The 16,533-nt window shown below is 30.9% G+C and overlaps 1 protein-coding gene across 1 annotated transcript in view; it reads right to left on the bottom strand.

Moving 5' to 3' along the window:
• Positions 1-297: 297 nt before the first annotated feature.
• LOC129971907 (zinc finger protein Gfi-1-like) overlaps positions 298-16,533 on the bottom strand; it is a 75,356-nt gene continuing 59,120 nt past the window's right edge. Inside the window, exon 6 of the mRNA XM_056085885.1 lies at positions 298-1,575. Coding sequence (XP_055941860.1) covers positions 1,385-1,575 — 191 coding nt within the window. The 3' untranslated portion in view covers positions 298-1,384. The remainder of the gene's footprint in view (positions 1,576-16,533) is intronic.

The raw sequence follows: 16,533 nt of genomic DNA, 5'->3' as shown, positions 1-16,533 counted from the left end.
TTGCTTTAAAAAGGAAAGAGTGAAAGCTTTGCAGTAAAGTATTTTGGAAAATTGGAATTTTTGTTTATAGAAATTCCTATAAATTTATTTTTTCCAGGAATTTTCAAGTTTGATATATAGAAGTTCAACTACAGTTCTAAAATATATCTAATATTTCAAAGAATGACAAATATTCAAAAAAAAAAAAAAAAAAAAAAAAAGAAAAAAAAGAAGTGATTTTTCATATCACTATGATCAATGTAATTTCAAACAAAAATAACAGGAGGAGCATTTGAATTACATAGAGGACTTCCATATAATAAATTTGCATTATAAATAATTTTCTACATCCTTTTTACATGGATAGTTGACTTAGTCTAAGCATTCTTTTGAAGGAGAGAAAGAGGTAGCGAATAGAGCTACGTAAACCAGAAAAACCACTGCTGTTTTTTTTTTTTTATAAAAAACTGTACAAACATTTATTTACATTTCTTATATATTTGAGACTAGAATTAGGTTTCTATGTTTTTGCCATCAGTTCTTGAACATAAAGTCAAAAGACTTATTTCTGTACAAAATGCAATCTTTCAGCTTTCCAAACTATTTTAGAAATAATCAGATAGTTTAGATTTTTCATGACTAGCTTCGACTAGATAACTATCTTATCGTTTCGAAAATTCTTCACACAAAATTCCTGAAAAAGAAACCTCATATTGACGAAGAATAATTCATCAACAGAAAATGATGCACATTTATTCCTCAGTCAGACAGTATCCAATCAACTTTGAATTACGCAAAACATTGCATTTAATGTTTTACAATTGAATTTTCGAAAATCTTTACCATTCTTGACCACTTACCATTGGTTGCAAATTTTACCATACCGTACCATTGAATTATTTACTTCATCAATGGTATAATTATTTTCACGTTATTAAAGGCGGTAATTTTTTTGAAAATATGTAACTGCTTTAATAGTATTAATTTTCAGTTTCTTTGCCTTTAAAAGTTCAAATTCAGTATTTGACACGAAAACTTCCAAAAGTTGGAAATATTTCCTTGAATACTTGTAGGTTGTTCGAAAGGCTTCTGAAAAAAATCTATTAATTTCCAGAAGTTTAGATTGACTTTTTTCTTCAGTCATCACGCAGTCACCACGTTTGTTACTATAATATTTTTGTTTAAGAAGATGGCCACAGTATTTGAGGATAAATTCAATTATCTTCAGCTGACCTTAATTTCTAAGGAAAGCAATTTCTATTTCAAACATATGTTTTTTTTTCAATGTTTACAAATATTGCATCAGTTGCGGAAGTTACAACTTGCAAACTTCCTGAATTTACCAATTGATAGGGCTTTGAAATAGCGTTATTCACTTTAGAGGCAATCACTCCTATAGGTCAGACTAATGTAGTTGTCGAAGGTCGGAATGCTGGGTTTCTTTATGTCGTCTGAGGTCCACTTTTCTTTGGAAGGCCCTGCCACAGATGTCACAGGCGAAAGGTTTGAATCCCGTGTGTTTCCTGCTATGGGTGATGAGGTTTGAAGATTGGCTGAAAGCCTTGCCACATACTGTGCACTTGTGAGGTTTCTCTCCTAAAAATAACCGATAATGTTGCGAATTAGTTGAAATAAAAATCAAGGCACTCTCTAATGAAAAGGAATTAACATTCAGTAAACAATCATACGAGTTATTTTATGTGTACTTGTGAGGTTTCATTTCTAAAAATAACCAATAATACTGCCATTCAACTGAAATGAAAATAGAGACTTTCACAAATATAAAAAGATTCCTCTCGGGAATCTGGAAGGCAGAGATAGATTCCTTTATATTCTATGTTGGTATCTGGCAACATAAATTATTGATGTTAAAAAACAGTCAAAATTAGGGCTTGAAAATCCCTTTTCAGCCCCTAACTTCTAACATATTGCAGTTATCGAAAAACCTTAAATACAAATGTTGTTCGTCTTAATGAGGCGCTAATTTGGATCATTGGATATATTTTTCTTTCTTCAATACTAAGAAACTTACAACGAAATGAAAATTTCCACCCTCTTTGAACTAGATGGACCAATTACGAACTCATCCGTTCCATTTCCAACAAAGTATTCTACGCCAGCTAAAATCCAAATGAAATTACTCTAGTGATCCTATTCACAAGACGACATGGGCAAAGCGTTATAAGTATATACATATATATAAACTTTTGAAAGAAGAGTGGTTTTGGGTTTTAGGGACCATGATCGGTAAAGGAAATTTTCCCGAAATCTTGTCATGCGAATCATTGCAATAGGTAGTCTTCCTATAGGAAATCTAAAATTAATAAGCGGAAAATAATAACACGAGATATTTTATATTGTACTTCCTAGTTTGAATGAGATTGAATAAAAATAGGACAATATCTTCGCAACACTTGGAAATAATAGGAAATATAAACTTATTAATTCGAAATGAGTCAGTTCATTATGATTTTCAAAGAAAATAACTTTTATCTAATGTTTATGATTTTTAATTGATTTCTTTGGATATTTGACGATAATTCCTTATTAGTATTGTTACGAATAAAATTAAAGAAAATTCTGTTTATTTTTAAAAATAAAGGAGAAAAGAGAACAAAAAAGGAACGCTGACAACGTCGATTTTAGATCAAGATTAAATTTAAAAATAAAATAAATAAATAAACGTGAAGCTTCTAGAAACTTCCGACCAATCTCTGCAAGATGTTGCCAATGAATGTTATTGTTTCTTTATTTCCATTCATTCGACCATCTTTTTAGTTCTGGCTATTAAACCTCTGTCCATTTTATCATCAGCGCATTTAATCATTTTTGAGACAAGAAACTCTAGTATTCATTTCGTAGAAGTTCCATTATTTTTCTCACGATGTGGCAACATACATATGATAATTAACTTGTGACATAATGCCGGGTTTACACTCAACCAGTTATAAGACGGCAAGTAGACAGCGCATGCGTAGAAAGAGACTGATTTATGTTTGCCACAATTTTATAAGATAGATTCAGGCTTTCCATCTCGACTATAAATTACCGTTTTGGCATCCCTGAATTTTTTTTTTTTACTGCGCATCGTATTAAAATGACGATATTTATATATATATAAAAAAAACCATGGTGAAATAAAGAAAAAGGTCAACATACCTAAATTTGAAACACTGTAGAAAGAAAAATGGCAAATAAAATGAAAAAAAATAAATAAAACCATCATCAAAAAAAAAATAAATAGGAAAAAAATGTCAGAATTTATCTATGATAAGTGATCAATTTTTTCACGCCAAAAAAACCTGCCAAATTCTACAAACGCATGCGCAGTAAGTAAAAATACAATGCAGTGGCTTGTAGTTGTCCCGTTGGGACAAATCCGGCATAAAATTCGTTTATTTTTCTGCTTAACTCTTCGTTGAAAAAAATAAGTAAATTTGAGTAAAGATTGCTTCTATGTTGAAATCACTAGTCTAAAGAAACTGCTACCTGGAAGCAGATGACATTATTCTGAAGGGGGGGGGGGATACATCAGCATTTTTTTTTTTCGATATGGTCAGCTAATTTTATATTGAACAATATTAACTTAATTCTAATAATGTTATTTAGTTGATAACTTTAAACAAACACTCGAGAAGGAAATGAATTTTCTCTTATAATATTATTCGTGGATAACAATTAATTATGATTTCATACATAGAATCATAATTAATTTTTATCCACTAATAATACCTTATTTTTATTAAATACGCACATGTTTTAGGATTTTTTCTAATAATTAAAATGTATTAATTTTAAATTTTTTAAATGTTTAATTAGATTAAGTCATGGTAATTTTTAATTTTTTGCATGACTTGTTCTTTTTCAAACTTTTGCGAATATACCTGGATTGGACAGACTTAAGATGAGAAAAATTTGACTTTAAAATTTATTAAAATAGCAAGTTTTTTTTTATCTGAAACAATCGTTGAGATTAATTTTTTTTTAAATTATTGCTTAGTTAATGATAAACCAGATTAGAATCAGAATAAATAATAAATGAAAGTATTTTTTAAAAAATTGGATTCTAACTCCATATCTGAAAATTTTGGACTGATGCATCCAGAAGATCTTTTTTATCATAGCTTATTATTTGACTTCAATAAAAATCCGATTCATTTTTCAATTAAGAAATATTTTGTAAGTATAATTTTTAATATATTGAATTAAAACATTTTGAAGGTAATTTTTTAAGAAGCTACTTAAAAAATGAACTTCTCTTCTAATAAAATAAAGCTTCATTCTGTATTTTATAGCTTTTAGAAGGATTTTAATATTAGCAAAATAAAATTTCATAACTGAGAATTTTCTAAAACTAGAATTTGTATCTCATTTTGTTTTAACATATTGAATCAGTTACGAAATTAAGTCGAACATCGAGAGGCTTTTCGTCTTAATACAGGATATAGGACAAGAAATATGAATCATAGAAACGAAATAAATGCCCCATTGTAATTTTTCTGCAATTATAATAAACGATTTTTTTTTTACATAATCTCTTCTGCTGAGAAATTTGTTCATCAAGAGTATTGGTTGTTTTTAATTAATTCCTTTATACATAGTTTAGTTTTTCATGGTTGTTCTAGTAAAATGATCTTTAATTTATATTTTAGTTTATACTTAACGCTTTTCTTTAAGAAATATTACAGTTTTAGAAGGTTTCGTTGGACTTTTTATTGGTGCATATTCTTTAATATCACAGCAACTTGAAAAATGTAATTATAATTAAAATATTCGTTTGTCAATATAATTTTATCATATTGCAGAGTATCATAATTTTTATCTGTAGTTTTCCTATTACCTCTTTATGGTGAACTTGTATGCGCATATTTTTGTGCAACTAAAAGTATAATGAGCTTATAATCAAAATTAAAAAGTAAGTTATTAAACTTCCATGATATTTTTCTGCGGTTTTCTATCAGTAATTCAATGAAAATTATTTTATGAAATTTAACGGTGTTTCATTCAAAGTATAGCTTTTCGTTACACTCAAAATATAGCGAAAACTTTTTACAAATTTTGAGTTATATTATGAACGCCATTATCTGCTTCGTTTTGTTTCCAGAATAGAAAAGTTTGAGCACACTTCTATCAATTATCATTAAAGTTGTGGAACCACATTTATCTATTAGCTTAAGATGCATTATCTGTACTTTATATTTGAGAGGGAAACCATATATTTTATTTAGTTATCTCAAATTTTATTGCTCAGTATTGAGATGAATTCTAACGCCTTATTTCTTACAAAGAAACTGATACATCTAGAGCTAAATTGTTGATAGAAATGAAACATACCAGAATCGAAACAATTAGGGAGGTCTAGAAAATTAAACAATTTCAATTCAATAGGGCAACCCTCAGTGATCTTCATTACAGAAAAAAAATTATAAAAGTTGAGACATCCAAAAGATCAACGCGCAATGGATAGCAGTATCCAAAACTTTTGTATTCAACCCTAAGCAAGGATCGTTTATGCCTTTACTAAGGGAAGGGAACAAAGTCCATAACGGAGAAAGGAATTTCACATTTGTCTCAAATATTTACACCTATTCCGGAGGAAAGGAGTAAGTACTGCGCGGAACCATAAAAAAGAAAAAGATTCTTTCCAAAAAGAAGGGAAAATACGGGACGTAATGCTTCCTTAAAGTACAAAATATAATTCCCGGGCTGCGCCGTGTGCCGGACAATAAAAGAACGTTTAAGTGCCTTCGGAAAACGCTATCAATAACAGTAACAAACCGTATTCCGGAATCAAAATGGGCCGGAAATTCTCGTGTCCGGTCCATCCCAGGAGTCCCACTACTTGCTCATTGGGGGCACGGGTCCCCAGGGGAGTCTGGGAAAAAGGCGGTGCATCCGGCACTAAATCGTGGAACTGAAATCCGGCCGAGAAGTCCGAGAGCCCACGGAGTTGAGCGCAGCTTCATGAAGAATGAATGGCCAGAGGGAATTTCAAAGTCCGGACCGGTACTTGAAGGAGGTATGGTCCTGCATCACTGTCCGGGTTGCCGGACTCGGGAGAGGGAATGCCAAGGACAAAGGCAGGAAAGCGCCAAGAGCAATGCACAGAGGATGTTCGGGAAAGATACCTTTTGAGTAGATGATTTCACTTTCTTTTTCCAAATTGTTTTAGTAGTTACTAATCAGACATAAATATTTAGAAGGGAATTTCCGAAGTTTCTCAAAGTCTTGTAAAACTCCGAATACCCCTTCCCCTCAAGAATTGTAGGATTTACTTCACTGAGAAGAATAAGAGGTGTTAACTGATGAACAGCATATTAAAAACTAATTATATTATACAATTCTGTAGTTTAAAATAATTTTAAAAAGTACATATTTCAGAAAATGCAGGCCCATAAAATTCTGACTGAAGGAGTTAATCGGAAATTGGCGACTAAGCGATTTGTATTTTAGTAATATTTTCATGTTTATGGATTTAACTGATACGAATAGCCTGGCGAAATCAAAACATATTTTCAAACAGTTTCTGCTCTTATTGTTCAAGTGGTTTTCTTTTGTGATAAATTGATTCGTTGGTAATACTGGCTGTGTTTAATTTCAAATAAATTTCTTATACATAAGATAATGTTCAGAATTTTCTCAACAAAATAATTTCTGTAATGACTTACGAGAGCCATTGTAGCCTTGTTATTTACTTACATTTCTTCAGTACATTATGTATTTGAATCATCCAAATGGTATCAAGTCTAAGACATCATATTGCTATCTCTACTGATAATAAAGATGAATGCGCATACTTCGGAAAATAGGAATGCTGATATCGGGAAATATTTTTTTAAAGATTTTAATAAAAATTATATTTAATAATTAATTAAAAATTATTCGAATTTTTTTTTGGGGGGGGTGGGGTTACGATAACTTCCAAAAATATATAGCACAAATATTAATTCTAATATATATATAATGATATTTTAATTCTAATTTCAATTTAATTCATTTCCAAGATTTTATTTTAATTTAGCCCATAGTAACTTCATTCTAAAAATATTCTCTTATTTCGTGATCCAATTTTATTTTCTCTACTTAATTAATTCAAGAGTAGCTTTGTAAAATTGCTGAATCGGCTAAAAACCTCACATTACATTCCCACGCTCCGCAAGAATGGATAGAAAAATGTCCAGTAAGCACATTCTTTTTAAAAGATCCCTGTGTTTTCTCTTACTTCGTCGACGCGTGTAGCGAAAATCCCTATCGAAATCTCATTATATATTAGCACTATGAAGAAATATTTTCCCTATCAATTTCTCAGGTTATATAAGACCAGGGATAAAATGTCCAAAGACTTTTTCCTCATTCCTTCTCTGTGTCGTTGGGTGCTCTGGTTGCTTGCACATATGCCTGCTTCTCCGAAATGAAATAAAACGACGTCACGAAATAGAAAATCTTTTCACTGTCTTCAAAACTGCACCCTGCATCACATAAAATAATGCTTACATATATATATTATAAAAGATTGTTTTCTGTTAACTACTCTGGGAAATTGCATATAGATTTAGTTAAATTTTTTCTTTGGGAATATCCAAAGTTTCGGTCAATTGCTCAAAATTTATTATTTTCTTAAATGACTTTAGAGACATACTCAGACATCTATCGTCATTAAGATCTATACCACCAAGCAGAGTTTGTCATCTTTTCTTTTGAACAAATACGGTTCTTCCTTGTATTTAGTGTGACTGTACATCACCAGAAACAAGAAAAATAAACATTTCCCTCTTAATTTAATGTATATTAATATTTTTTTGTGAAATGAACGGGACTTTGAACAGCTTTATAAAGTAGAAAAGCGTTTTAAACTTTAAAATGAAAAACAATTTGAAGTTGCCGTATTTGTTTGATTCTATCAGTAAGTCAGTATCCTATTTTGCAAATGCGCTATGAATTTTTAAAGATAGATGTTTCAATTCTGAATAATTTTTAAGAAATCGGAAAATATTTTTCTCGTATATTTGCAATGTATCACATTATTTTAATGTTATGATATTCGGATCTTATTCATATTTAAATCGTAACTTTGCATACTAGAAGTTTCTATACAAAATCAAAACTCACGCGTACATACATCTGTCGGGACACTGAATGAAAAGTAATAAAAGTAAATAAAATGAATGAAATACAGGAAGAAGGATGGATTCTCTTTTTTTTAAAATTATTTCAGTCGGAAAAAAATTATAAATGGTTTGTAAGTCATTGAAGTCCAAATTGCGTAACAGACTATCTTAAAATCCTGCTGATAAATATTGTGAAGCATAAGGAAAGTTATAGTGAAAGTGCCAACACAATTAATAAAACCGTCCATTCATTATTTTAAAAAAATCATGTTTCCTTGTTAATAAAATTATTTTATTTCTGATGAGGCTATTCTATTAAAAGAAAACACTGATATTTTAACCCTATAAGCCCTGATCGTCTGATATCGCCCCGTTCGACAGGGGCCTGACTTATACACTTTGGGGCGGATAAATGAGTTTAAAGAAGAGAGAGATAATGAGTTAAAGAGAGAGAGAGAGAGAGAGAGAAAAACCTTTCACCCCTTAAACTTTTTCATCCGCTCCAAAGCGCCTGAATCAGGCCCTTGTCGAACGGGGCGATATTGGACGGTCAAGGCTCATAGGGTTAAATGGTTTTTATCTATTTCCAATTTGCCATTAGAAATGTTTAAAATAACCTTTTTCATTATTCTACAAGAAATTTAATAATTTCAAAAAAAAATTTTAGTTTTAGATGATTAAAAAAAAAAAACGTTTGGAAAAACCTGTAATATTGTGAGAAACTGGATTCGAAACTCATTTGTTGTAATTGATTTTATCGTGAACTAAAGATTAAATACCAGACGATAAAAGTATTTTGTGATTTATGATACATCGTGTGCAAGCTGTTTTATGTTAAAAATATTACATAATATGTATTTTGTGAAAACAGTTTTTTTTTTTCAATTCGCTTCTCGCACCGAGGGGGTGGGGTATCTCAGACATGAGAATGAGAAGTTTCTTGTATGATTGCGGCGGACCCTATTGAGTTCAGATATGGCGTAGTATCAGCCTATAGATGATGGAACGTCTATCCTACAGGTGGGATTGTACCGTCACCGGTACAACTTTAAATGTTATGCGCTAGAACTCAGGCTTAGTTTTCGCCAATGCTGTCAAACGTATGGTCATTTAGATTTTTCCGTACATCTTATGGCGTATCGGAGTAGCTGTCTATGGTCTACGTTTATGCATTCGCAGCTGATATTAAATACATTTTTGCTTTCTAGCGTTGATTTGCTGTTGACATGTACCCAAAACTTCTATTAACTCAGAATAAATGATATGTAAAAGATATCAAGAAATAGGCCTCAAATAGCAAGATTATTGGAGAGAGATTATAAGCTTAACCATCGCCACTTGGATAATCGGTGTGATTTATGGAAATCGATGATCATAGATTTTAAAACTATCAATCAAAAATGGTTTTTGCATTACCATAAAACTCAAAATATTACCTCTTTAATCATATCAATTTCATTTCTGTGCAATTTTTTCTTTATTTTTATTAATTTTATTAACACTCAATCTGAAGCAGTGTTTTTAATGTCATGACGGAACTCAAACTCATCTGCTAAACCACACAACTGCTGTTTTCACCAGTGTTAAAATTAAGATTTAAAAATTTTGCTTTCTTTTGGGCTTTATTTCCCAAGTAGGATTTTTATTTCCTCTTTTATTTCGTAATATAAGCATTTTTTTATTATTTATATCCACACCAATTTGTTACAGATTGATACAATTAAATCTTCAATTTTATCAAATAACAAGGAGAAAAGTTAAAAAATACTTTTCATATTAATCATTTTTTAGCCAAAAATGTCACTTATTTGGGTGCGAAAACTGGTCACCAATGATTCCTCAAAGTCTTACCTGAAAATTAAATTATTGATAATCAAATGAAACTACATGAAGTAATTTTGTTCTAGTTAGCGCTTTTGAATTCTTGCAAAAATAGGCGACATTTTTTGTAGGATCAAAGAGATTTACTTTGTCTCTCGTGTTCCGTGTGCCATCGAGGTGATCACAAGCAGACAACTCCTTTTCCGATTCCCTCGAATAAGCGATGCGCCGCCAAAATCCTACAACCCTACAACCCCATCCGACGATAGGGTGATGGCAGTGATTGGCCAGTTAATGCCGGTCCACTCTCTCTAGCTCGATTCCGAATCACTTCCCGTTATTGAGGAGGAAAAATGATTTGCTCTTTTCCAATTCGGAGGCGAACTTTCTCTCTGCCTCCCACCCCCCGCACGGCACGGCCGACACTTAACCCTACACGTGGTCTGCAGGTCAAGCGGTCAGGAATGAGCCCTAATGGGGCTAGCCCCGGAATGCGAAGTACGATTTTAAGTAGCATTTTCCGGGCACTCCTTCATAATTGCTTAAGGAGATCCCGCTATGTTTTGCGTTCTGCCAGTGCCAGAGTTACTACTTCCGCAAACGTTAATTGCACTGCTTAAAAGTTGGCAGTACTGGAAATGGTACTCTCCTGTGCTTGGGAGAGGAGATCTGTACCTTAATAGGGTTGTTGGAAGTGTTGAAGTGGTAGAGGTTTACTGTTCCTGATATGCACATTCGATTGTTATAGTTTTCCGGAGAACACCTCGTTTTTTCCAGGAAATTCGTGGGGGTGAAAGTTGAGGCTAATTTAAAGGAGTGGAGTATTGAGTATCTTAGATTACCCTTACAAATATTCTGAGCAAAAAGCCAGTACAAAATTTGTTATAATATATTTCTGTTAAAATATTTTTTGTATTTATTCAGATTGAGTTAAAATACGAAGTTCATTCAGTGTGCTTTAATAAATTTGCCCTAAATTTGTTTAAAAATATTTTTGGATTTATTCAGTTTGTTTTAAGATATGAAGTTCATTTAGGTTATTTGATAACATTAATTCGATTTATTGATTAATTGGATTAATTAAAAATTATTAAAAATTGGAGACGCTTCGTTGTGGTTTGAGATAACAAACGGAAACATATAAGATTGGGTTTCATCGAAAAATTCGTGAGGAAATATGCCAGTTTTCTTTTCGGCGTCCGCTATTTCTTTCTATAATAATAAAAATAATTAAGAGATGGTTAATTTGACAGTTAAAAATTACTTTAAGTGCAAAAGGGTTGATTAATATTTTTTGTTTTGATTGAAGTTATTAAAAGATAACAGCTCTAACCAGAGGTACTGAAATAACCTACAATGGAAATTCAGAAATTAGAATGTCCATAATAATTTACGAATATTGATATTCGTATCTATAGTGCTATCAGTATTCGTGTGGTCTTCCATTTATTTATGAATATTTATAGTCTCAGAAGACGTTGAAGTGTGTGACAAAATAGGTATCTATCACTTACAGTTGTGAATCAGAATGTGATGATTACTCATTTCGTTCAACATACAATAAAATTGCATTTCTAGATTTATTGCATTTAATAATTAGGACATTTCCTCCTTTCCTTTTCATATAACCATCTACCTAAAAACTTTTGACCAATCTCCATGTATTAGAAATATCCGAGTCCGAAATTGAACATTTTTGGTGTTAAAAACTGCTAACTATTTGCAAACTCAACAACTAAAAATGTGGGAAGCTAATAGGATGGAATCTTGTTTGTTGTTATAAAAAAAAGCAGACTGTTTTTAAATTTCAGATTAAATACCTTTAAAAGAAACAAAAATCTTTTGTATATATGAATAAGATAATTAAAAATTGTTACACAAAAGAAAGATAGTAAAAAAAAGTTAAATGCATAACATATTTATAAAATATGGTTTTTATCATCAAAATTATAAATGCGCTTCGAATTAAAAATTATAAATTCGAATTTTAGAAGAAATTTATTGATGAATCGATCGATTGTCTGCCGTACATCTATCTTTATTTTTGATTTGTCCACAATAATTTAAAATCGAAACAAAGTTGATAGAGGATTTTTAGTACATGTAACTTGGAGACCAACATCATAATTCGGGGCAAATCTGTAAAAAGATAGGTTGCATGTATCTTTTTCTGGCTGTGTTTAAGTGAATACGATAATTCAAGAACTTGTAGAATAAAATTTTTTGTGTAATATCAATTATTTTAGATCAGCGTAAAATTTTGGTGGCAACCTTTCAAAAGGAAGACGAATTATTTCAAAATGAGAATGGAATCACTTCGCCATAAAACAACGTAGAACTGAAACAGCTCCATATTGTTGAAAAATTCAAAGAAATCTGGAAAAAAAAACAATCTGAGAAATCTCTGACTTTAACATGATACATTTTAGAGTTTGATATTACCAATACGAACACATGCTCAACTGGGAAGCATGATGTTAATGTCGTTCAAAATGCTCTACAAGGCAGACCATGAGCTACCAAATTTTTCACACAAATTTTAAGTTTTCACTAACATTCGATTTTCAAGTTTTAAATTAGAGTTGAACTTAAACTGAAATATTTTCCCTCAAGTACTTCAGAGCACATAATCAGACAAAAACCATTTGTACAGCTCTTAAATATTTTTTTTATTATCAATCTGCCTTGGTTTTAGTTTTCCTATGAATTTCATATGGTTCTCAATGAAGTCATTAAATTGAAGGAATTATAGCTTTTGGTTTCATCCATAAGAAATTTATAGAATTCGTTATGGATAAAAAGGAAAATTGATAATTTGAATAAATTTTTAGTTTCAGTAGTATGGTGTAAAGGTATAAAAAGATAAATGATGTGTATTATAGCGAAATTTCTAAAATTTTCCTATTGAAAAAAAAAAAAAAAAAAAAAAAAACATTATGCAAGAGAAAAAAAATTTTATCTTAAAAGGAAAAATGTGTGTCATATTTCCATCTTTGAAGTGATTTGATTGAACAATTTAAATCCCACTAATTTTAATAATTTCACAAGTTTTTCTACAAGTGTTTTTGCTATTACAAATTTTATACGGATTTTATCTTATTAGAATACTACTGAAAAAAAAGTTCTGCACATTTTTGAAATAGAAATCTTTATCTTAATCAGTAAGTTTTTTAGTTTGACTTTTTATTAATGATTGGAAGAAATATCAGACCTGCTCTTAAAATAAAGGTTTTGACATATAAACATAAAAATGGTTTCTTGCTTTACCATTTTTTTTTAAATGAGATCAGCTAATCTCTAAACGTTTGATGAGTATTATTTTCCCTGTTGGTCATTAAATCTATTCTTCACACATGTACTTACATAAAATGTTAAAAATGTCGATATATATTATTGTTAATTAAAGACACTGCATCATTTGCATGCAGATTAAATCTTTGATGGGATTAATTCTCTGAAAACTTAATGGTATCAAATTGGCACAAAAATAATTGCAGATTTTTACTAACATACAGTTTATGTCTTTTTGTTTACATTCTCAAACATACAGTTAAGCTTTACTTTAACCTCTACCAATCATTTGGTTTATTTCATTCGACCATAGGCATCTGAGGCTTAAATTTAGTTTTAAGGAAGTTGCATAAAATTATGTTTCAAATTGTCTTGTGATAGTGTTTTTACTTTCTCGTATACGTAGTAGAGAAAAAGATTAGTAATCTTCAAAAAATTTGAACTCGAGATTTTGACGAATCTCCACGTTCTAGACCTCACTGAGTTCGAAAAACACATTTTTGGAAAACGTCCGTCTGTCTGTCTGTTCATGAGAAAGATAACTAAAAAAGATTTTAGCTAGACAAATGAAATTTGGTATACGACTTTACACCAAATTTGTAGATTTCTATCAAATTTCGAGCAAATTCTGCTCAGAGGAAGTCCGGCTGTTCGAATAGAAGCTAACACAGTAACTACAAAATGAAGAAAGCTAAATAGATAAGATTCGGTACAACACTCAAAGTGTAGACACCTGTCAAATTTTGAACCAAATCCAACAAAGGGTTCACTGTCTGCCGGTCTGTAGTTTCAGAAACATGTGAACACGATAATTCAAAAACGCAATGACTTAAATATATCAAATTTGGTATGGGAATTTGTGACTACAAGTGCAATTTAGTGACAAATCAGGTTTCAATCTATTGATAAAAACATGTCTAAAGCACAAATTAGATTTTTGGATACTATTAACCACAAATCAACAAGAAACTCGCCAAAGGTGACACGATAGATTCGGTAAAAAAATACTAAATTCACGCCAAAAGTTAATATTTCGTAAATTTTGGACGTCATTGCCATGCAAGGAGTTTTCTGGGGCAACAGTGTTATTATAAAGTGTGCAAGAAAGTTTTGGGGAGACCACTGAAACCAGTTTAAACATATATTATGTGTACATATACATGTGTACTTATGATATTGATTCACATAACTGACTTGCCAGAGCTAGTTAACAACATTTCTTCTTTCTGATTTTTCACTGAGAAATGGCAAACATTGCAGTCAATTAATTCAAATTGATGATGGTAAAATTATTACCATAACCGATTCAGATCGTCATATTTCAGTACATTAAATTAGAGAATAATTCCATATTTTAATTATCAACAGTCATTTGTTAGAAATTAGAATTTCTAAAATAGTTTGATATTTATATACCCACAATGATAAAAAGAATTTCAAAAGACACAACTGCAGTTTACACCCCAATCGAACCCATAGACTTATAAAACGAATGAAAACGTTGAAAATGATGAAAACTTTGGTTATTTGTCGTAAAAATGATTGAAAAAAAATCCTAAAAAGAATCGTGATGAGCCAGCACAAATGAAACAAACTTCTTTAAAGGAGCAATTTTCATCATTGGTGACCATACATTAATTTGGTGAAATCGCAAAAGTACTGAGTACTTTAAACTGCTTTCAATGCATATTGTTAGAAATTAATGAGGTTGGTTAAATTAAACAAAAAAAAATGCTTTGAATTGGTAGTTCATTTTAAGGGAATTATGATTTTCAATAACAATGAAATAATGTTTGCATCTGTCATGGCTCGTTGAAACCTTTTTGGACTGTAGTTGAGAAATGATATTTAACAGCCCTGATTTTTCGTCATCAAACTGTTATCAATTTACATTTTCGGAAAACTTTTTCAATGGCCAAAGTTACATGATATTGATACAATGACATTACATTTGAATCAGTTATGTGCTGATCAGAGCTGAAAATTTTATTAATGTGATATATGACGAAATTTCAAAAGAATGATGGCAAAATTTTATCTTTCAAAATAGAAATCGTATCATTAATAAAAGCTCATCAATTTTTTCAAGATTAGAGTTTGAATTCGTATTGAAAAATCGCAATTATTTCAACACTAGACTAACAACAGTGTGAAGTCAAGGTTAAAAATTTCTGTGGATACTATATTTGTGTTGGAAAAAAATAAATGTATTATGTGTGTGATAAGAATAAACATTAAAGATAATTACATAAAAGTTTTTTGCATTTATTTATTTCTGTTTATTACTGTTTTTTTTTTTATTTTAGTCGTAGGAAAGTACCAATAAGAATAAATAACGCAATAGTTTTTTTCTTAAGTATATATAAACATAATCTACTGAATGAAACAAAGGAGTAAATTTGTAAAATTTATGTAAAGAAATACATTTTGTACTAGAATATTTTTAAGTTGTCTGTTAATCTCAAATTCTAACATCGATACAAAAAGCGATATATATATATATATATATATATATATATATATATATATATATATATGGAAATGTTTTTGAAAAATAAACTTTGAACTATAAATTAATTTTTTTAACTCACGGTTCTTTAAAGTATGAAAATTAACTTCATTTTTTTATTAGCATAACACAGTCCAGTCCTGTCGCTTCCTCATTGATTTAGAAATCAAATTACGAACGCATAAATAGTCACATTTCATTTAAACTTCCGGGAACCATTTCACATTTTCATCAACTATTTCAGCACTTTTTATTCCCTTTCGCGGAAAGGGTTCGGAAGTGGTTCATTAATTCCAATTATCCGAAAAGTGGCATCGTTTCAGAAATCGCACCGAAAACGTCACATCCCATTAGAAAATCTCTCGCCAAGATCAAAAAGCTTCGCCATCTGCAAAATTAATGCGAGGCTTAAAGCGCAAGACAAAGAAAGAAAGGGTAAAAAACAAAATAAAATGAAACCTGATGTATAAAGTGGACATCTCTCCGTCTAATGGATATGCCCCCTGTCTTTGCTAATAGCTCCTCGATGCCTCTCAGCACTTTATGCTTGCCTAATGTCATTTGCAGAAGCTCAGCCTCAAGTCCTAATTGTTTTTTATCGCTCGCAGAGGCAAAACTCAATACTTTTCAACCTTTTCCTCCAGCAAAACAGATTCACCACCGGCACTGTCTCATCTGGGTTAATGAAAGATTAAATTCTCTGTAATGACCCCTCATTATCCGACAAAACTTCCCGGAGCAGCTCACCTGACTGCCGGATAAAACAAAGCAGAAGAAAAAAAGTGGCAGCAGGAATATCCGGCCCCCTTTGCTTGCCGGACTCAT

The sequence above is a fragment of the Argiope bruennichi genome, chromosome 6, assembly GCF_947563725.1.
Source record: "Argiope bruennichi chromosome 6, qqArgBrue1.1, whole genome shotgun sequence".
NCBI classification, from domain to species: domain Eukaryota; kingdom Metazoa; phylum Arthropoda; class Arachnida; order Araneae; family Araneidae; genus Argiope; species Argiope bruennichi.
Note: the sequence above shows the minus strand (reverse complement) of the source record. Positions and strands in the feature narration are given on the sequence as shown.